Source organism: Hevea brasiliensis, chromosome 7 (assembly GCF_030052815.1).
Source record: "Hevea brasiliensis isolate MT/VB/25A 57/8 chromosome 7, ASM3005281v1, whole genome shotgun sequence".
NCBI lineage: Eukaryota > Viridiplantae > Streptophyta > Magnoliopsida > Malpighiales > Euphorbiaceae > Hevea > Hevea brasiliensis.
Genome location: NC_079499.1, coordinates 2,740,531 through 2,762,141, shown reverse-complemented (window position 1 = coordinate 2,762,141; position 21,611 = coordinate 2,740,531). Strand labels below are relative to the sequence as shown.

At 36.2% G+C, this 21,611-nt stretch overlaps 1 protein-coding gene and 1 non-coding gene across 7 annotated transcripts; both read left to right on the top strand.

Moving 5' to 3' along the window:
• Nucleotides 1-122: 122 nt before the first annotated feature.
• Nucleotides 123-21,348, top strand: LOC110640683 (retrovirus-related Pol polyprotein from transposon RE1). Of its 6 annotated transcripts, XM_058149694.1 has the most exons (6): nt 123-683; nt 887-911; nt 1,053-1,173; nt 1,438-1,480; nt 3,069-3,231; nt 3,575-4,945. In XM_058149694.1, exons 1-6 carry the CDS (start codon nt 483-485, stop codon nt 3,991-3,993), a joined length of 972 nt encoding a protein of 323 aa, XP_058005677.1. In that variant the 5' UTR covers nt 123-482; the 3' UTR covers nt 3,994-4,945. The 6 variants fall into 6 exon arrangements, with proteins under 6 accessions (XP_058005677.1, XP_058005675.1, XP_058005676.1 ...); XM_058149692.1 differs by lacking the exons at nt 123-683; nt 887-911; nt 1,053-1,173; nt 1,438-1,480 and adding exons at nt 20,415-20,475; nt 21,114-21,348 and having other exon boundaries at nt 1,496-3,231; nt 3,575-3,711; XM_058149693.1 differs by lacking the exons at nt 123-683; nt 887-911; nt 1,053-1,173; nt 1,438-1,480 and adding an exon at nt 1,496-2,753.
• LOC131181790 (small nucleolar RNA R71) lies at nt 15,794-15,900 on the top strand. Its single transcript, XR_009150267.1, has one exon. It is a non-coding gene; the product is annotated as a small nucleolar RNA R71 (small nucleolar RNA).
• Nucleotides 21,349-21,611: the final 263 nt, after the last annotated feature.

Here is a 21,611-nt window from a genome sequence, read left to right as displayed (position 1 = left end):
GGCCGAACGTTGATTTTATGTACTTGTGTCAAACACGTCACTACGATATTCTACGGGCTAAACAACGATGCCGTTTCCTCAACTAATCAGGCTGATCAAACAGTTTGCAGTCCGCACCACAGGCACAGGGAGCAGAAAGCAGAGGAGAAGAGAGCAGAAAATGTCGCGCCTCTAACTTTTTATTTATGTAACAACTTGAAGCCATTTGCTTCCTGCTTGTTCATCTCCTCAGAATCCATGGCTCTGCTGCTGTGCAACACACTAGCACAGCGTCACTTCTTGTCTTCGCTTCAGCGCAAAAATCAATAACCTCTCGTCATCCGCTCAGCTGCCAATTCCAAACTCCGATTTTCTCCTGATTTTTCTCGTAGCAATAGACTACGTCGTTTCTGTCCTCTGAATTCTTCTTCAATTAATGAATACTCCGTAGCAAAAAAGGATAATGTATATCATTTTCGAGGAGAACATGCGATAAGGTTTGCATGAGAGAATTAGGAAGTTTTTTGAGTTTCTTCCGTCAATTTTGCCCGGCGGAAATTGATGGAGCTTCTCTGAGGATGTGGAAGTCAAATATTTTGGCCAAACCAGTGACAATGTGGCGGGCGCTTGGTCGGATGTGGCAATTGGTGACCCAGGATCGTTGGGTCATTTTCGCCGCTTTCTCTGCTCTAATTGTTGCAGCAGTGAGTATTCTTTGTGTCTTTGTGCTATGATCCAGTTTTTGGTAATACCATTGAGCCAGCAACTTATAATAGCTGAATTACTGCATATATATATATATATATATATGTATATAATTTCGTTTTCTTGAAACATATGCACCGTACTGGATAGGTTAAATTTTTGGTTGGGTTGAGTAAATTAATAGCTTGCTGTTCTTCTTTAGCTGCTGATGCTGGACTTGCATTGGGGTTCGTACTGCTGAACTTTGAACTAACTTGTGTGGCGAATTTCACTTGGAGATAATGTGTCATAATATAGTTTTCTAGTGATCCCCACTTTTTTTTTTTTTTTTCCAATTAACTTCTTTATTCGCTTGTCTCGGGTTGCAGAGATCTCAATACCACATTTCTTGACAGCTTCCATCTTTTCAGCCCGGAGTATTCAAATTGCCGTAGTCCACCGAAACGTGTGTCTCTTGATTTTGCTATGTCTTATTGAAGCAATATGCAGGTATGGTCAAAAGTGCCCACTTCATATAACTTGTAAGCTACACAGAGTGATGTCTAGGAACAATTCTTTTTTGCTTAAAAACCACTTAAACTTGCTATTTTGCTAAAAATGTAGAACAAGTTAACTTTTATACGCAATATCGTATCATTTTCTGTTCATCGTTTTGTACTTGTGCCGCAAATGAAACGTTTTAAGTTGTCTATCCTTCTTAATGAACTTTGTGACAGCCGTACTGACCTTGTAATCTCTTCGTATGAATTTCAGCGGTCTACGAGGTTGCTTTTTTGGCATTGCATATATGATCCTTGTGAGTTGCACTCTTGTGTTTTACTTATCCAATTAATAGAATTATCATGTGTGTTAGCATAATTACAGTAATTAGTATGATTATAAGAGATTTGTATAGCATAATTACAGCAATTAGCATGATGATAGGAGATTTGTGTAGCATAATTAAAGTAATTATTATTCTTGTCTAAATTAACTCATATTCTCATGTATAAATAGATGTAATATCTCTGTAACTAAGATACAGACAAATACACAATCATTTCTTTCACAACTTGTTCTAGTTTCTGGGGTCTCACTTCTCTCTTTACAACCTGTTCTGGTTCATTCTTTTATTCTTGTTATTATACCATTTTTTTTTTCTTCTCCTCATCTTGTTATCAATGGAGAAATCTAATATTTCAAAACCTATTGCAATAGTTCTGACTAGTTCCAACTATAATCTTTGGGTTCAAAGAATGAAAAGTTTTTTGATAGATCGCAAGCTTTAGCGTATTGTTACCGGAGATATCACTACGCCGACAAGAGAGAACGATGAAACTGATGCAAAATTTGCTGACCGTCTTGAGGATTGGAATAGTAAAAATCATCAGATCATCACCTGGTTTCGCAATACCTCTATCTCGTCCATCCACATCTAATTTGCTAATTATGACTCTGCAAAAAAAATTTGAGATTTTTTGGCTAATGGATATCAGACCACTGGACTTGCCCACTATTATCAGTTGTGGACTACTCTTCATAATCTGAAATAAGAAGTAAGTCAATCTGTGAATGATTTTCTTACCCAGATCCAACCCATTTGGAATCAAATATCTCATGCCAAAATCAGTGAATATCATCTTCATCTCATTCAAGTTCTAATGGCTCTTCGATCAGAATATGAGGCCGTTCGAGCGTCCCTTCTACATCGAAATCCACTCCCATCATTGGATACTGCTATTCAAGAGATTATTTTTGAAGAGACTCGTCTCAGTTTGGATAAAACTCCTCAATTTGAAACTGTTCTTGCAACTACTCGATCCTCACATCAGAAATCTGGCAATCAACTTTGTAAGAATTGTAATCAAATTGGTCATACTTTTGCATATTGTCCTACTATAGAATGCAGATATTGTCATGGTTATGGTCATATTCTTGAACATTGTCCCACACGCCCTCCAAGAACAAAAGGAGGGCATTCTAAATTCAAGAATGTCTCAAAGCCTGGATCTTCCTCTGTCACTGCTGTTGCTGCTACTGAGGGTTCTACTGTCATCACCATGAGTGATCTTAAGGCACTATTCAAACAGGTTATCTCTTCTAATTCTCCTGCTGCCATGTCTGCCACTCCGGGTAATTCTTATTGGCTTTTTTACTTTGCATGTTGTAATCATATGACTACTAATATTAAATTCTTGTCTTCTGCAAAACCTGTATCTTCCTTACCACTAATCCATACTGCAAATGGTACTAAAATGAACATCACACATACTGGTCATGTGTCTACCTCAAATCTTCATCTCCCTGACACCTATTTTATCCCTAATTTGGCACTCAATCTTATTTCTGTTAGTCAGTTGTGTGAAAAAGGACTAAATGTTATTTTTTCTCTCCATGGTATCCAGGTACAGGATCCACAAAAGGGACAGATTCTTGGGGAGGGTCGCAGAGTGGGTCAATTATTTGAGCTTGCATCTTTACATCTTCCTCAGAGATTTGTGTTTGCAGCTACAATCCCTAATTCCTCCATTCACCAATGGCATCTTCATCTTGGTTATGCTTCTGCCGGTAAAATTCAACCTTTAATTTCTCGTGGATTATTAGGATCTATTAAGTTTGAGTCATTTAATTGTTTAAATTGTCAGCTTGCAAAACAACTTGCATTATCTTTTTCTTATAATAATACTACTTCAGATACTCCTTTTGGTTTAATTCATTCTGACATTTGGGGTCTTTCTCCTATTTCTTCAATAAATGGTTTTCGTTATTTTGTGATATTTATTGATGATTATTCTCGGTTTACTTGGATATATTTTTTTGAAACATCGATCTGAGTTATCACAAATTTACATCACATTTGCAAAAATGATTAAAACTTAGTTCTCTTGTGACATTAAAATTCTCCGAACAGACAATGCCGTGGAATATCGAGATTCTTATTTACTTCAGTTTCTTAGTCAACAAGGCACCGTTGTTCAACATTCTTGTCCTCACACCTCTCAACAGAATGGGCGAGCCGAACGCGAGCATCACCATATTTTTGATTCTGTACGTACTTTTCTTCTTTTTGCCTCATGTCTAGAAAAATTTTGGGGAGAAGTAGCTCTTCATGCTGTTTATATTATTAACCGTCTTCCTATCTTGGTTCTTCATAATTTATCTCCTTTTAAAAAGTTGTTTGGACAATCTCCTGACTATTCCATCCTTAAACCTTTTGGATGTGTTTCTTTTGTTCTTTTACAACCTCATGAACATACCAAATTAGAACCCCGTGCTCGTTTATGTTGTTTTCTTGGTTATGACATTGAACACAAAGGGTATCGTTGTTGAGATCCTGTTTCTAATAAGTTACGCATCTCTTGTCATGTTACCTTTTGGGATAATACTATGTTCTCTTCTCTTTTCAAATTTCATCACTCTGTCAATACTGAATCTCTATTTTTCACTGACTCCTCCAAAGAGCTGTTTCCAAGTCCTAATCCAGGTAATTATGATGTGCTTAATATTAGCCTAACTACACCTGCCCCTGTTGAATCTGCACCAGTTGTTGATCCAGTACCTGCGCCTGCATCTCCTCCTAGCACTACTCTTCGTCGTTTTACCCGTGTAAGAGAAACTTCTCATTATCTTTCTGATTTTCACTGTTACTCTACTATTGTAACCCTTTATGAGCTTCGTTCTTATCATGAGGCAAGTACTGACCCTCTTTGGTAGCAAGCTATGACTGACGAACTTCAGGCTTTAGAGAAAACTCATATTTAGGATTTAGTTGATCTTCCACCAAACAAGACCCCTATTGGTTGCAAATGAATTTACAAAATCAAGACCCGTTATGATGGAACTATTGAACGCTACAAAGCTCGCTTAGTAGCCAAAGGGTACACTCAAGAGTATGGTATCAACTATGAAGAAACTTTTGCTTCAGTGGCCCGATTAACATCTATTCGCAGTCTTTTAGCTATTGCTGCAGTTCGTAAATGGAAACTTTTCTAGATGGATGTCAAAAATGCTTTTCTTCATGATGATTTAACAAAAGAGGTTTATATGCATCCTCCTCCTGGTTATCATTCTCCTCATAAGGTTTGCAAACTTCGGCGAGCCTTATATGGATTAAAACAAGCTCCCAGGGCCTGGTTTGCCAAATTTAGTTCCACTCTTGCTCAACTTGGTTTTCTTTCTAGTCCACATGATTCTGCATTATTCACTTGCCGAATTGACAGTGGTATTGTCCTTCTGTTGCTTTATGTTGATGATATGATAATAATAGGAGATGATTCATCTGGTATTTTGGTAACTGTGTTGTGTATCCGTAAGTGCACGGGTCACAGTAGTATAGCTTTAAAAAAAATGATATCGATCCCACAGGGAATTGTGCTTAAATTGGAAATAAAAGTATAAGCTAATTAGAGTGATAAAATTTAAAGATGTAAAATGAAATTTGGAATTAAAATTGGTATTTAAGGAATTAATGCTAAATCAAACAATTAACTAAAATTAATTAAACTAGATTACCAAAAATTAATTTGAAATTTCTATTTATGAAATTAAGAAGAATTAAATCTAAAAAAAAAATAAAGTAATTCTAGATATTGGATTTAAATTGAAATTGCTATTTATGAGATTTGGAGGATTTAAATCTAAATTCAATGAAAATTAAATTGATTCTAGAGATTGGATTTTCAATATTGTTTGCATGTGGTTTATCATTAATTTAGCCAAACACATGAGAATTGCAATTTTGAGGGAAATCAATTCTTAAATTTTTGAAACCTTTTTCAAGCATCTCAAAATTGGTTTTCATTAAATCAAACCCTGTTTTCACGGTATTTCAAATCTAACAAAAACCCAACTAATGCATAAAATTGATTTTTGGAAAATTCCCCTTAATCTTCTTAGCTTATTTCTAACACCAAGAAAATAAAGTTTATTGCAAGATTATCCATCCCCAATATTCACTTTTCAGTCCATCTATTAAGGATTAAAACTTAACTTAATGAGGGCCCATTCATCAAGCAAGGCAATAAGCACACAAGCAATAAATCAAAATATAGCAAATCCCATTTAAATGGCTAAATCAGTTCAAAACCACAATACAAATCAATATTTACAAACCCATCTCTAGAATCTCAATCAACTACTCACAAATCATTGTTTAAAGACAAACCCAAATGAAGAAATGAAGAAATAATGGAAATGTAAGCTAAAGTGGTAGACAAACCAAAGAAATTTGCAGCAGATTCTCACGCACAAAAGTGCGTAAAACGTGATCTGCATTCTTTGGAAAAAGAAATGCAGAAAGTGCTCCCTTCTCTCTTTCTAATCTTGCCAAAAATGCTTCCCTTGCTCTCTATATCCAGATAATGATAAAATGAGACTTTATATAGGCTAAGGGTCTGCCCTAGAATGGGTAAAAGGGGGAAGGTTCCAGAGAAAGTGAGGTAAAAAGCTGGAGTAACGGAAATGCCACGTCAACAATTTCCAGTAAAAACGACATAAGCCGAGTCAGTTGTGTCGCGGGTTGTGTCGCTCTCGGCGTGAATATCTGACGATCGACACAACCTGCGACATAAGCTAATTCGGTTGTGCTGCAGGTTGTGTCGCTCTCGGCCATTTTTTACTCAACTTCAAAATTTTTGCAATTCGACTTTAATCTCCTCCAATTGGCTACTCTGATCAAAATACATCAAATTTCTCCAAATTTACCCTACAAAACAAATAAATTCCAAAAATTAAACTAAGAAGTGTGAAAATTATAAAATTGACTAAATATATACTATTATCTATAATAATAGTTATGAATAAGGGTAAATTATGTGCAAAAATTACTCCTAAATGATGATCTAAAATGCATGCATCAAATTCCCCCATACTCAAACTCTTGCTTGTCCTCAAGCAAAATTTCATTGAAACTCATTTGGAAGGGAATAGAATCAATCTTTGAAAACACAAAATTCACTAATCCAAACTACCAACTTACCTCTAGCCACCAACATTCCAAATTCCCACCAGCAAAAGCACAAAGAATGAAGCAAGCACTCTCAACAATTACAGAATAGCTAAGAATTAACCAATCAACCCAAGCAACAAATACCAACTAGCTACAAGAGTCAATTGTGCCAAAACAAACCTAAATGAAATAGATAGCCAATGTGTCTCAAATAGATGGTGAGTAATGTATGGAAGATTATATTGCCAAACCCATATGCAAGCATAAAAGATCTAACTCTACTAATGTAACAAGCATTTTTCAAAGAATCATTAGGTCTTTTTAAGGGTTGTAATGGGGTCTAATAGGGTAAGATTGTGGTTAACAAAGAAAGGGAATAAGGTAAACAAAATATGAGAATAATATTAATCATGAAACTCAAAGTGCATCCATTTTTTTTTTATTTTTTTATTTTATTTTTTAAATCAAGAGGAAAGAAATTCACAATGAATTTTAAGTGCTAACACAATAAAGGGACTACTTTTATAATATATATATATATATATATATATATATATATATATATATATATATATATTTTTTTTTTTTTTTTTTTTTTTTTGTATGTGTCCCTATTTCACGTCACACCCAAAATTACCTTTGGGATATTTTGGTGACCTTTTCAACTTTTCACAATTACTCTAGCACTTTTCAAGATGTTTCAATCCTCAAAATTTTTTTTTTTTTTTATTTTATTTTATTTTATTTTTATTTTTATATCATTATCATTTTTTTTATGCACTTAATTGCTAAAATATTATTCTCATAGATAGGTGGTAGTGTTTAGGTTTAATGGCTTGGTAAATGATTTGGGTTCCAAAGAAATTAGGGAATTAAGGTTCAAGGGGGTTTTGCAAGGGTTGAAATGAAATTAAGGTAGGTTAAGGCTAAATGTGAGGTTTAAAATATGAAGGAATGCCTAAATTATATTCTTATCAAATGCAAGTTAAAAATTTCGCTTTGAAAGATCTAAAATGCTTGTTCTAGGAATGGTGAGACCACAATGACCATTTTCTTTCTTAAAGGCTTATCCAGACACTCAAAACTCAAAATAATTAATCAGAATCTGTATACCTAGATGAATGTATTAATTTTCAGCTATTAAGTAAGAGAAAGAATAATGCTTAAGACTTTGTACCCAGCTGGAACTTTCATTCCACTAACCATCTAAAGGCAAGTTGGATTGCTTGAATAAGTGGCTTATGGAATTCAAAGACTGGTTTAAAAATCCAAAAATTTTAAATGAAATGCATGAGTGTAAATGTCAAGTCAACCTATATGCAACTAAATATGCGTAACTAAGTATAAGAGGCTATATGCAAGTGTATGTATGTGAATATGTACAAGTATGAGTGTGTCGCTAAATGAAAAAGGAAAAAGTAATTTTTGCAAAAAATTTACCCTCTCCCCCATACTTAGAATGAACATTATCCTCAATGTTAAAAATGTGCAGAAAATGGGTAGCTGATATGTGCATAAAGAATTATTACCATGTTGCATAAGCGAGAGCATAACTTGTGTTGACAGTGACACAAGCTGAGATGAGAATTGTTACCTCATTGAAGTGCAGCCAATTTAATTAGATAAAATTTGGACATTCTTTGCACTCATTGCAAAAGAAACAGTGCAATGGAATCCATTAATTAAATCGATTAATCTCAAAAATTTGGAATAGGGAAGTTAAGCGCAGAAAATATAATTATCAAGTGTAAATTCTGAAGGAGCATATTAAAGCAAGTGAGCAATGTACGAAAGACATAAAAGAAAAAATGTATTTTATGAGGAACTAAAAAAAAACTGAATAAGTAAAGGGTTGAAGTAAAACAACACAAGCAAAATAAGTTCAAAATACTAAGTAATTAAAGACATGAAATGTAAATGGAGAATAAAAGCTGGTCAGTCGGGTACGAGAAGTCCTTTGCCCTTGCCATCTTGTGGAGGCGGTGCTTGTGGTGGCTGTGGAGAGATGATGCTCAAAATCGATGCACGGTTTGTTTCGATCTTCTCCAGCTTAGCTCGCATGACTTTCAATTCATCTTGCATTTCAGCACTTCGATCCAAATATATGTCAGCTAAGTCTCGCAGTGTCTGAAAATTAACATCCGTCATTTGCCGAAAAGAATAGATCTCATCACTGAGATTCTCCATGAATGTCAAAAGAGTTGCTATGGATGGTCCAGAAGCAGGTTGAGCGGCTGGTGGAGCTCGTCTTGGAGGTTGTGTAGAAGGTCGCACAAATGGTCGCCGTAGTCCGAGGATGAACTAATGGCGTGGGAGAACCGTGTGGTTTGTCCGTTAGTGCAGGAATCTCATACTGCTTAGTAGCTTCATTTTTGATACAAAATTTTTGGTTGGCCAGATGAGGTCCATCCAAAAATAACAAACCAGTTGGAAGAGCAGGACACTTGTGCATTTGAGGATTAAACCCAAAATAATGTGCAATAGGTGTGACCAAGCCTCCAAAGACAAGACTACCAGCATTCTAGTGGTCCGCGAATCACATGGCGTGAAATAATAACTGTGGGAAGCCTTTTGCCGCTTTTGCACACCACAAAAAGAATAGATCATACCGTGACATTGTGCCAACACTGGATCCTCTCGCCTTAAATTGTATTTGCAATTAGGCGTCAAGCAATCTCAAGGCATGATTTTCAATTTTGGAGGCCTTACGTGTCCTCGGTTTGAAGTTACTCTTGAAGGGGCAATGCGCTTCAAAATTCACATGCATTATAGTCCCATTGGTTAGTAGGTATTTTGAATGCACCATCAGGTGGAAAGCCAAATATATGGTGAAAATTATCCATAGACAGCACCCTATCTTGTCCAAGGCATCTAAAATGGATCGTCAAGTCATTGTCCAAAGCAATTTTATGCTCATTAGTGGACAGGGAGGCCAGAAATTCCTGCACTAAAATGGGGTAGACCAGTTCCTGTTTATGTGCAAATCGCACCCAACCTAAAGCATCTAACAGAGACTGCATTTCATCATAAATCTTCAAGGTTTTAAGTGTAGACACATCCAAATACCGAGTTTGAACCATTTGTCGGGTTGCAACTTTTGCCTTATTTTTCTTCATTTCGGCAGTAGGTAATATCCAATGTATAGCAGTAGGCGAAGAGGAAGGGAATGCAAGGTTACCTTTAGATGTACCGGGACGCTTAACTGCTGATTTCGGAATGCCACGTCGGCCAAGAAAAGGCCCGCATTGGAGGCGGATTGGGGTTGTTTTGTGGCTTGCTCGTTGTTTCCGCTTGACGCCGCCCGTCGATTTGTGAGGTTTGATACTTTTCGCCTTTTTCTTCTTGAAGGTGGCGATCGGAGCGTCACCAGAATGGGCCGGCGATGGGTCGGCTTGCATGGGTGGCGTGGTTTGGGGTTGTGGCGGCTGTGAGGAGTGGGGAGGTGAGTTTTCGAAGGATAATGGGGAGTCGGACATGGTGAAATGGAGGGGCGTGATCGGAAAAGGAGAAATATGAGAAGAATGGCGCGGTGAAGGCGACGGAAAAATGAAGGTTACGGCAGGGAGGGTTGTGTCGGGGCGATGTCGAGAGGAAGATGAAGGTAATGGGCTATCGGGTTAGGGTCTTTAGGTTTGGGTTGTGGGCTTGGGTATAGGCTTTTGGATTTTGTTTGGATTTTAGGTTTAATTTCGGGCTTGGGCTGGTGGGGTACGGTTTTTAGGGCTTTGGGTTTCTTCTTGGCCCATTCCTGAAGGGAGTTTTTATTCCAAAAAGGTGCCCAGCGAACACAAGCGGCGATACAAGCAAAACCCGGTTATGTAATCTGCTGCCCAATTTGACCAAATTTCATAGCACCTAAAAAAAATTGAAACAAATTAGATTTCAAATAATTAAACCTTCATAACATGAATTCTAATTGTCCAACTTGTTGTGTTCATCAAATACTCGCACAAAATAATTTTTTCAAACACCAATTCACACACCCATATTCAAATAATTTTCTTGTTAAACCAAGATGTTAAAATTTGGAAAAATTTTCTCTTAAAATTAACCAAAAGGGCAATGAATCCAAAGAATATGAACCAAAGAAATATTCAACAAAAGAGAGATGAAAATTATAAGTGAACAAATTAAAAACCTAAAATTTAAAGCTAAAAAATAAAATTTTTATTGCTCATTTGCTTGCAATGCATTGCATCCCATCTGCACAAGGAAATTAGAACAATGTTAGATTCTGAGTAAGGAGTATAGAAAAGCTTAAAATAAATATATAAAAGAAATAAAGAATTAATGGAAAATTATGAGTTATGTACAAAAATGCTAAGTTTAGGTCTTTAGCTTGACCATACTCACTCAAAATTTCATGGAGAATGAGAAAGATAGCAAGTTGCTATTTTCTCAATTGGCTCACCAGCTAAATAATGCCTCAATCTTTGTCCATTTACCTTAAAATTATCAGATTTTTCACCAAAAATTTTCACAGCACCATGAGGTAAAACTTTCACAATTTTGAATGGACCGGACCACCTTGATTTTAATTTTCCTGGAAAAAATTTCAACCTTGAATTGAATAAGAGAACCAAATCTCCTTTTTTAAAGTCTTTTTTCTTGATATGCTTATCATGCCATTTTTTTGTTCTTTCTTTATAGATCCTAGCATTTTCATAAGCATCAAGTCTCAATTCTTCTAACTCATCAAGTTGCAAAAGTCTTTTGTGTCCAGCAGCTTGTAAATCAAAATTGATTGCTCTTATGGCCCAATAAGCTTTATGTTATAACTCTACGGGCAAATGGCATGATTTCTCAAAAACTAACCTATAAGGTGTAGTTCCTATGGGGGTTTTAAATGCTGTTCTATATGCCCAAAGAGTGTCATCTAATTTAAGGGACCAATCTTTTCTGGACTTATTGACGCTTTCCAAGATTTGCTTGATTTCTCTATTTGTGATTTCTACTTGGCCATTTGTTTGAGGGTGATATGGTGTGGCAATCCTATGCTTTACCCCATATTTTCTCATCAATTTTTCAAATTGGTGGTTGCAAAAATGGCTACCACCATCACTGATTATGGCACGTGGGGCACCAAACCTGGTCAAAACAAATTTTTCGTAAATTTTACCACAACTTTTGCATCATTGGTAGGTGTAGCTATAGCTTCTACCCATTTAGATACATAGTCCACCCCTACCAAGATATATTTATTCCCATAAGAAGATGGAAATGGCCCCATGAAATCAATTCCCCACACATCAAACAATTCAACTTCTAATATGGATTGTTGAGGCATCTCATCTCTTTTGGAAATGTTGCCTACCCTTTGGCACCTATCACACTTGCTTACAAAGTCTCTCACATGTTTAAACATTTTAGGCCAATTGATAACTGATGTTATGACTTTTTCAACAGTTTTTGAGACACTAAAATGACCACCATATTCAGAGGAATGACAATGGTAAATAACATCATGCATTTCTTCCTCTGGTATACATCTCCTAATTATTCCATCATTGCATCTCCTAAACAAAAGAGGTTCTTCCCAAGAATAAAATTTAACATCATGCAAGAATCTTTTCTTTTGCTGCCAAGATAAATCAGGTGGCAAGACACCACAAGACAAGAAATTCACAATATCAGCAAACCATGGAAGTGCAGATTTCAACACATACAATTGCTCATTCATGAAAAACTCATCAATTGGCACAATTTCATCATCTTTATTTTCAGTTTTTATCCTAGAAAGGTGATCAGCCACCACATTCTCAACACCTTTTTTATCTCTTATTTCCAAGTCAAATTCTTGAAGTAACAAAATCCATCTAATCAACCTAGATTTAGCTTCTTTCTTGCTCATTAAATACTTTATTGCTGCATGATCAGTGAAAACAATTACCTTTGAGTTGACCAAATAAGAACGGAATTTATTGAGTGCAAATACTACCGCAAGGAACTCCTTTTCAGTTGTAGCGTAATTGACTTGAGCTTCATCAAGGGTTCGGCTTGCATAGTAAATGGCATAAGGTTTTCTATCTTTTATTGGCCAAGGGCGGCTCCAACAAAGAAACTCGCTTGCATCACACATGATTTCGAATGGCAAAGTCCAATCTGGGGGTTGCATGATAGGAGCTGTTGTTAATGCCGTCTTTAACCTGCAAAAAGCAACCATACAATCTTGATTAAAATCAAATTTAACATCATGATTCAAAAGATTTGTTAAGGGTTTAGCAAGTTTAGAAAAATCCTGAATAAATCGCCAAAAACCCGCATGTCCAAGAAAACTCCTCACTCCTTTGACAAAGGGTTGGAGGGGCATTTTTCAATAATTTCTATTTTAGCTCTATCCACTTCAATTCCCCTATTTGAGATCAAATGCCCTAAAACGATCCCCTCTTGGACCATAAAGTGGCATTTCTCCCAATTCAACACCAGATCATTATCAGCACATCTCTGCAAGATTTTAGACAAATTAGTCAAGCATGAATCAAAATTAGTACCATATACTGAAAAGTCATCCATGAAGACCTCCATAATTTCTTCAATAAAATCAGAGAAAATGGTCATCATGCACCTTTGAAATGTGCCAGGCGCATTACACAATCCAAATGGCATCCTTCGATAGGCAAAGGTGCCATAGGGACATGTAAAGGTAGTTTTCTCTTGGTCATCAGGATGTATTGGAATTTGAAAGAAACCAGAATATCCATCTAAGTAACAAAAGAATGAATGCTTGGCTAATCTTTCTAACATTTGGTCCATAAAAGGAAGGGGAAAATGGTCTTTTCTTGTAGCATTGTTCAACTTCCTATAGTCTATGCACATTCTCCAACCTGTAACAGTTCTAGTGGGTATCAATTCATTATCCTCATTTTTAACAACTGTCACCCCACCTTTTTTTGGTACAACATGCACAGGACTCACCCACTCACTGTCAGAAATGGGGTAAATAATTCCAGCAGCTAGTAATTTTAGGATTTCCTTTTTCACAACATCCTTCATTGTAGGATTCAATCTTCTTTGGTGTTCAATGGAAGGTTTACTATTTGGCTCAAGGAAAATCCTATGCATACAAACTGTTGGACTAATTCCCTTTATATCATCAATTGCATAACCCAAAACTCTTCTATATTCTCTCAAAACTCTCAACAATTTTTCATTCTCAATATTAGTCAATGATGCATTAATTATAACTGGATATGTTTCATTCGGTCCAAGAAAAGCATACCTGAGGTTGGAAGGAAGAGGTTTAAGATCTACCTTTGGGGCATCCTCTACCTTTAATGATGGTGGTTTGATCTCCAAGGTTTGCACTTCTTCAAGTTGAAAAATTGTGGCTTCAGGATGTGGTGGAGAACTCTCCAAGTGTTGTGCAAAAGTAGCCATGTTATGATTATCATCATCAATGCTCCCACCATGGACTAAGCAATTTTCAAGTGGGTCTTGTGGATAGCTTTTTCTAAAATGCTCTTGAACAATCTCATCAATAATGTCTACCCGCAAACAAGACTCAACTTCTTCATGTTTCCTTTTCATGGCTGGATTGATGTTGAATATCATTTGATCATCTCCCACTCTAAGTGTCAATTGCTCACCCTTCACATCAATTAATGCACCAAATTTGCCAAGAAGGGTCTTCCCAATAAGATAGGAACTTTTGTGTCTTCTTCCATATCCAAAATGACAAAGTCTACCGGAATGTAGAATTTCCCAACCTTGATAGGCACATTTTCAAGAATGCCTTCTGGATACTTAATTGAACGGTCAGCCAATGAAAGATACATGTTTGTGGGCTTCAACTCTCCCATATTCAACTTCTCATATATTGAAAGAGGCATTAGGCTGACACTAGCTCCAAGGTCACATAAGGCATTTGCCACACAATTATCACCAATATGACAATGAATGGAAAACACACCCGGATCTTTGAGTTTGGGAGGTAACTTCTTCTGGATTATAGCACTGCATTGCTCTCCCAAGTTGATGGTGTCATAATCTTCTAGTCTTCTCTTGTTGGAAAGAATCTCCTTCAAAAACTTGGCATAACTTGGCATTTGGGATAGTGCCTCAGTGAATGGCACATTGATATACAACTTCTTTAGCACTTCAAGGAATTTGCCAAATTGTTTGTCTAGCTTATGCTTGATGAATCTTTGAGGGTAGGGAAGGGTGGGCTTGTAAGGTTCAGGTGGGATATATGGTTTCTCTCCTTCATCTTGCTCACTTTTGCTTTCTTCTTCTTTTTCATTTTTCTTGCTCTCAACTGAATTTTCTTCTTTTGTGCTCTCTTTTTCTTCTCTCTTGTTTTCACTTTCTTGACCAACTTTTTTACCACTTCTCAAGGTTACAACCTTACATTGTTCATGAGGGTTTTGTGGTTGGCTAGGTAGTTTCCCATAGGAATTGCTTCCTGATGAGCTTGCTTGTTGCGCCAATTGAGTCTCCAACATGCGGTTGTGGACTTGTAATTGATCCATGGTTTGTCTCATGTGTTGCATTTCTTCCTCCAATTTGCTATTCATCTTGCTTTGTTCAGCAAAAAATTTCTCCATCATGTTCTCCAAAGATGGCTTCGGTTCATGGGATGGAAGGGATTCTTGTGCTCTTGCTTGATATCCAGGTTGTGGCTGCCTTGTAGGCTGAAATTGAGGCTGAAATTGAGGCCTATTTTGCTGCATAAACTGCTAGTTATGAGCATAATTTGAGCTTTGGCCTTGTTGAGCAAAAGTTGCTTGTGGTCTCCATGTTGAGTTGTTCACATTAGAGTAAGCATTTCCCATAGGTTTCTGTTGATAACCTCCTGCATAAGCAGCTTGCTCCTGCAAATAATCATCACCATAAGAAGAGTAATCAACTCCACAACTTTGGGTTCCATCTGTGAAGGCAACTTGTTGCATAGTTGTAGGAGTTGAGTTTGTTGCCTTAGTGCAAAAATCACTAAGAAGCTGAGTCAACTGATCAAATCTTGCATTCATGTAGCTAACTGAGTCAAGTTCATAAACCCCAGCTTTCTTTGGCTCAAGTGCTCTAGGATTTCCCCATAAATGGGTATTATGAGCAATTTTCTCTAATAGATCATAGCATTCTTCACTTGTCATTCTCATGAAATCTCCTCCTGCTTGTGAATCAATTGTGTTTCTTATGGCTGAAGTAACTCTGGTGTAGAAATTCTGAACAATCATCCATTTGGGTATTTCATGATGAGGACATTGCCTTTCAAGCTCCTTAAATCTCATCCAAGATTCATACAAAGTTTCATCATCCCTTGGTTTAAAAGCTACCATCAAATTCCTCAAATGAGTAGTTTTCCCAGGTGGGAAAAATTGAGATAGAAAAGCTTGAGATAGCTGCTCCCAAGTAGCTATAATAGCTTGTGGAAGTGAGTCATAGCACTCCAATGCTGAATCCCGAAGAGAAAATGGAAATAAGGTGAGCCGAATCACTTCATCAGAAACTCCAGGCTGCCTTTGTGTACCACATATCATCAAAAATTTCTTCAAATGAGAATGAGGATTTTCAAGTGGACTACCTCCAAATTGTGAATTCTGAACCATTTGAATGAGACCAGTCTTTAACTCAAATTGATTAGCTCCAATAATAGGTCTGTTATCTCTCACATTTGCACATCTAGGAAAAGCATAATCTAACATGGATCTTCTTTGAGGATCATTTTGATTAACCACAGCATTTTGCCCGTTTTGCTCATTTCCTCCATTGTTTCCACCAATAGCTCTATTTTGATTCTCCATATTTTCTATTGTCTCCTCTTGCTCAAATATTTGTTGTTCTTCTTTTTCTGCTTCTTTTCTTCTCTTGTATTCCTTTTTGTTAGCTCGACAGAATTTTTCAATTTCAGGATTGAACAACAATTCAGTGTCGCTTGCGCTTTTCGATCGTCTCATAAACAAGAAAAGTACCTGAAAAACACAAGGAACAATAGTGAAAATAAAAGAAAATAAAAATTCTAATTAGCTTAAAACAATTAAAATCCAACTTAAAACAAACAATTCCCCGGCAACGGCGCCAAAAACTTGGTAACTGTGTTGTGTATCCGCAAGTGCACGGGTCACAGTAGTATAGTTATAAAAAAAATGATATCGATCCCACAGGGAATTATGCTTAAATTGGAAATAAAAGTATAAGCTAATTAGAGTGACAAAATTTAAAGATGTAAAATGAAATTTGGAATTAAAATTGGTATTTAATGAATTAATGCTAAATCAAACAATTAACTAAAATTAATTAAACTAGATTACCAAAAATTAATTTGAAATTTCTATTTATGAAATTAAGAAGAATTAAATCTAAAAAAATAAAGTAATTCTAGATATTGGATTTAAATTGAAATTGCTATTTATGAGATTTGGAGGATTTAAATCTAAATTCAATGAAAATTAAATTGATTCTAGAGATTGGATTTTCAATATTGTTTGCATGTGGTTTATCATTAATTTAGCCAAACACATGAGAATTGCAATTTTGAGGGAAATCAATTCTTAAATTTTTGAAACCTTTTTCAAGCATCTCAAAATTGGTTTTCATTAAATCAAACCCTGTTTTCACGGTATTTCAAATCTAACAAAAACCCAACTAATGCATAAAATTGATTTTTGGAAAATTCCCCTTAATCTTCTTAGCTTATTTCTAACACCAAGAAAATAAAGTTTATTGCAAGATTATCCATCCCCAATATTCACTTTTCAGTCCATCTATTAAGGATTAAAACTTAAGTTAATGAGGGCCCATTCATCAAGCAAGGCAATAAGCACACAAGCAATAAATCAAAATATAACAAATCCCATTTAAATGGCTAAATCAGTTCAAAACCACAATACAAATCAATATTTACAAACCCATCTCTAGAATCTCAATCAACTACTCACAAATCATTGTTTAAAGACAAACCCAAATGAAGAAATGAAGAAATAATGGAAATGTAAGCTAAAGGGGTAGAAAAACCCAAAGAAATTTACAGATTCTCACGCACAAAAGTGCGTAAAACGTGATCTGCCGTCTTTGGAAAAAGAAATGCAGAAAGTGCTCCCTTCTCTCTTTCTAATCTTGCCAAAAATGCTTCCCTTGCTCTCTATATCCAGATAATGATAAAATGAGACTTTATATAGGCTAAGTGTCTGCCCTAGAATGGGTAAAAGGGGGAAGGTTCCAGAGAAAGTGAGGTAAAAAGCTGGAGTAACGGAAATGCCACGTCAACAATTTCCAGTAAAAACGACATAAGCCGAGTCAGTTGTGTCGCGGGTTGTGTCGCTCTCGGCGTGAATATCTGACGATAGACACAACTCGCGACATAAGCTAATTCGGTTGTCAGCCGCAGTTGTGTCGCCTCTACCATTTTACTCAACTTCAAAATTTTTGCAATTCGACTTTAATCTCCTCCAATTGGCTACTCTGATCAAAATACATCAAATTTCTCCAAATTTACCCTACAAAACAAATAAATTCCAAAAATTAAACTAAGAAGTGTGAAAATTATAAAATTGACTAAATATATACTATTATCTATAATAATAGCTATGAACAAGGGTAAATTATGTGCAAAAATTACTCCTAAATGATGATCTAAAATGCATGCATCATATTTCAGAGTTACAACATTATCTCAATCAGCATTTTGAAATGAAAGACTTGGGTTCTCTAAGCTATTTTTTGGGTCTTGAAGTTTCTCAAAATTCTGATGGCTATTATCTATCTCAAGCCAAGTATGCATCCGACTTACTTTCTCGAGCAGGCATCACTGATAGCAAAACAGTATCAACCCCATTGGAGCTCAATTGCAAACTTACACCTCTTGATGGCACTCCTCTTGATGATCCTACTTTATATCGACAGCTTATCGGGAGTCTTGTTTATCTCATAGTTACTCGACCTAATATTTCATATGTTGTTCATCTGGTCAGCTAGTTTATGTCTACTCCTCGCTCAACTCATTTTTCTGCAGTACTTCGAGTCTTTCGTTATATCAAAGGCACTCTTTTTCATGGTTTGCACTTTTCCTTTACCTCCTCCCTAGTATTATCTGGCTACTCTGATGCTGATTGGGCTGGTAATCTGACAGATCGTCGCTTTACAACTGGTTATTGTTTCTTCTTGGGTAATTCTCTTATCTCTTGGCGTAGCAAAAAGCAAACTGTTGTTGCACGTTCTAGCACAGAATCTAAATATCGTGCTCTTGCTGATGCTACTTCTGAATTACTTTGGTTACGGTGGTTATTAACTGATTTGGGTGTTACTCATTCTTCTGCCACAATACTTCATTGTGATAATAGAAGTGCCATACAGATTTCTCATGATGATGTATTTCATGAGCATACCAAACACATCGAAATTAATTATCATTTTGTACATCATCATGTTGCTTATGGCACCACATGTTTGATTCCTGTCTCCTCTGTCAGCAAAACTGCTGATATATTCACCAAAACGCATCCTCCCGCTCGCTTTCAGGATCTCTTAAGCAAACTCAAGTTGGCACCTGTGCTACCACCTTGAGTTTGAGGGGGGGTGTTAGCATAATTACAGCAATTAGCATGATTATAGGAGATTTGTGTAGCATAATTACAACAATTAGTATGATTATAGGAGATTTGTGTAGCATAATTACAACAATTATTATTCTTGTCTAAATTAGCTCATTTTCTCATGTATAAATAGATGTAATATCTTTGTAAATAAGACAAAGACAAATACACAATCCTTTCCTTCATTATTTGTATTCTTTCTTCTAACAATGTGATGTGCTGTTTGTTCGCCCTCCCCAATGCTATAATTGTTTGTATTGTTTTCAATCTTGTTTTACATATCTCCAAGAATCTCTATCCTCTTTACTGTTGCACACTGCTGTCAAGGTTTTGAGTCAGGTTTTTTATGTTTTCTTTTTTAATTCTATAGTTTGTTCTTGATTTTTAAGCAGTGAGCTTAACTGCACAAGCTTTTGGTTCCTGTCTCATCTCAAATATTCAGTTTCTGGACATTAAACAGCTGAACATTAAAATTTTTTACCCTCATTATTAATTGTAATTGTTGATTGATGGCTTCGCTCTTGGAGATGTCTGTAGATGCCTGCTATTTGAATCGCTCTACGTATTTGTTATTCAAGTGGTTGAGGGAAAGAAATGGATATATGGGACAAATCCTTCATTAACTTCTAGCATTAATAGCTTTCTGTAAATTCAACAGTTTTTTTTTTTTTTTTTCTCTAAAAAAGAAGAAACTTTAAACGGGAACCAAGACTTTTCCACATGGATATCAGTTCAAATATTAGATACGGGTGTACGCAAGATATAAGCCAGAAAGATGTTAAGTGGGCTGCCAAGCAGGCATATGCTCATGATTTCATCTCTTCTCTGCCAAATGGTTATGAAACAATTGTTGATGATGATTTGCTCAGTGGGGGTCAGAAGCAGCGAATTACCATTGCCCGAGCTATTCTTAGGGACCCTGCTATTTTGATCCTTGATGAAGCTACTAGTGCTCTAGATGCAGAAAGTGAGCACAATGTTAAGATATCTACTTTTGGCAAATATTCACAACCTCCCCTACTCCCTTTCTATACCCATAAAAAGAAAGTAAAGGGAATTAACAACTTATGAAAAAAAAAAAAAAAAGAATTTGAGAAGTAATAGGACTTGCTGCCTTCAATGTGTAATTTGCCACCATGTCTAGGGCATTCTTCGTGCCATTAGAAGTCACTTGACAACAAAGAGAACTGTCATAGTAATTGCGCACAGGTAGGTCTCAGCTACCCTCTTTCCAGTGTGTTGTGTGAGTTGAAGTTTGACAGGTTCATTTTCTGCAGGCTTTCTGCAATACAAGCTGCTGGCAGAACAGTGGTAATGAACGGTGGTCAAAATTTTGAGGTTGGCACTCTGACTATCCCATTGAAATTCTTAAATATCTATTCCATTCCTAACTCTGTCCATTTTTATTTAACATAATTTCTGCATCCAAAGTAATATTCACAACACATAATGCTGCTCAAATAAGCATTATGCTTTACCCACTTGAGTAAAAGAACCTTGAAGGCCTTTATCCTACAATATCTCTTACGGTATCGTAGAGATTTTGTTCTTTTTCTTCATATAAATTGTTGATGTTGGGCCTCACGAACCCCTTGTAAGTATAATGCACACACTTCAGACCTCTGTAATATATGGCCAATAACACAATAGCAGTGGCTTAGTTCCTTTTGTTAATTGTGTTATAGGAATAAATTGCATTGCTTTTTCTTAGATCTTAGGGGAAGGGTCTGGACCCTGGATGATGAACCCCATTACCCCACTTGCAATTACCTTCAAGTGTACCCGACTGACCCAACATTAGGTCCTTAGCTTGTTATATAGTTTTCTGTCTTGTTACGCTGAAATGTTGTAATAAGGGAACCTTGATATGTTGAATCTGGGTGGAAGCGACTGAAAACCTGAAATATTTGCCAAGCATACTTGGTGATCTTAGCCTGAATTGTGTATGAACATAATTTTCCTTTTACGCCACACAGGTTGGCAGTCACAGGGAACTACTTCGTCAGGATGGCCTGTATGTACAATTGACTAAAAGACAGGCTGATGCTATGGCATGATCATATACTGCTTTCACATGTTGATATTCTTTCCTTGAATTCATCTCTTCGTATATAATAGTATTGGGGTTGAAGGAATCTTTTTAACTGCTTGCTTATGCATTCCTCATATGAAATGAAATGTGTTGGAATGAGAAAGGTGACAACAAAGAAATCACTGAAGCAATTTCTGCATTCTCTATGTGATGATTTACTCTTTTAATATAGGGGTAGGTGTCATCTTTCATTATCAAATAAATACTTTACTAAAGCTCAAAGCTCTTTCACTGTACCCATTAATTCATTACATTTAAGAAATTCCACTCAATAAAACAATATTAGTTTATCTCTCTCATTATCCTTTAAATAAATTATATATTTATTATTTTAGCCTCTCAATATACCATGACGTTGTCCACGCTATATGGACAGTTGTCC

Excerpts from the sequence above, each read along its gene's own strand:
- LOC110640683 (XM_058149691.1), top strand. The coding sequence starts at position 2,325 with ATGGCTCTTCGATCAGAATATGAGGCCGTTCGAGCGTCCCTTCTACAT. Across the intron at positions 3,232-3,574 it reads TCTTGGTTATGCTTCTGCCG|ACAATGCCGTGGAATATCGA; the intron begins GTAAAATTCAAC and ends TTCTCCGAACAG.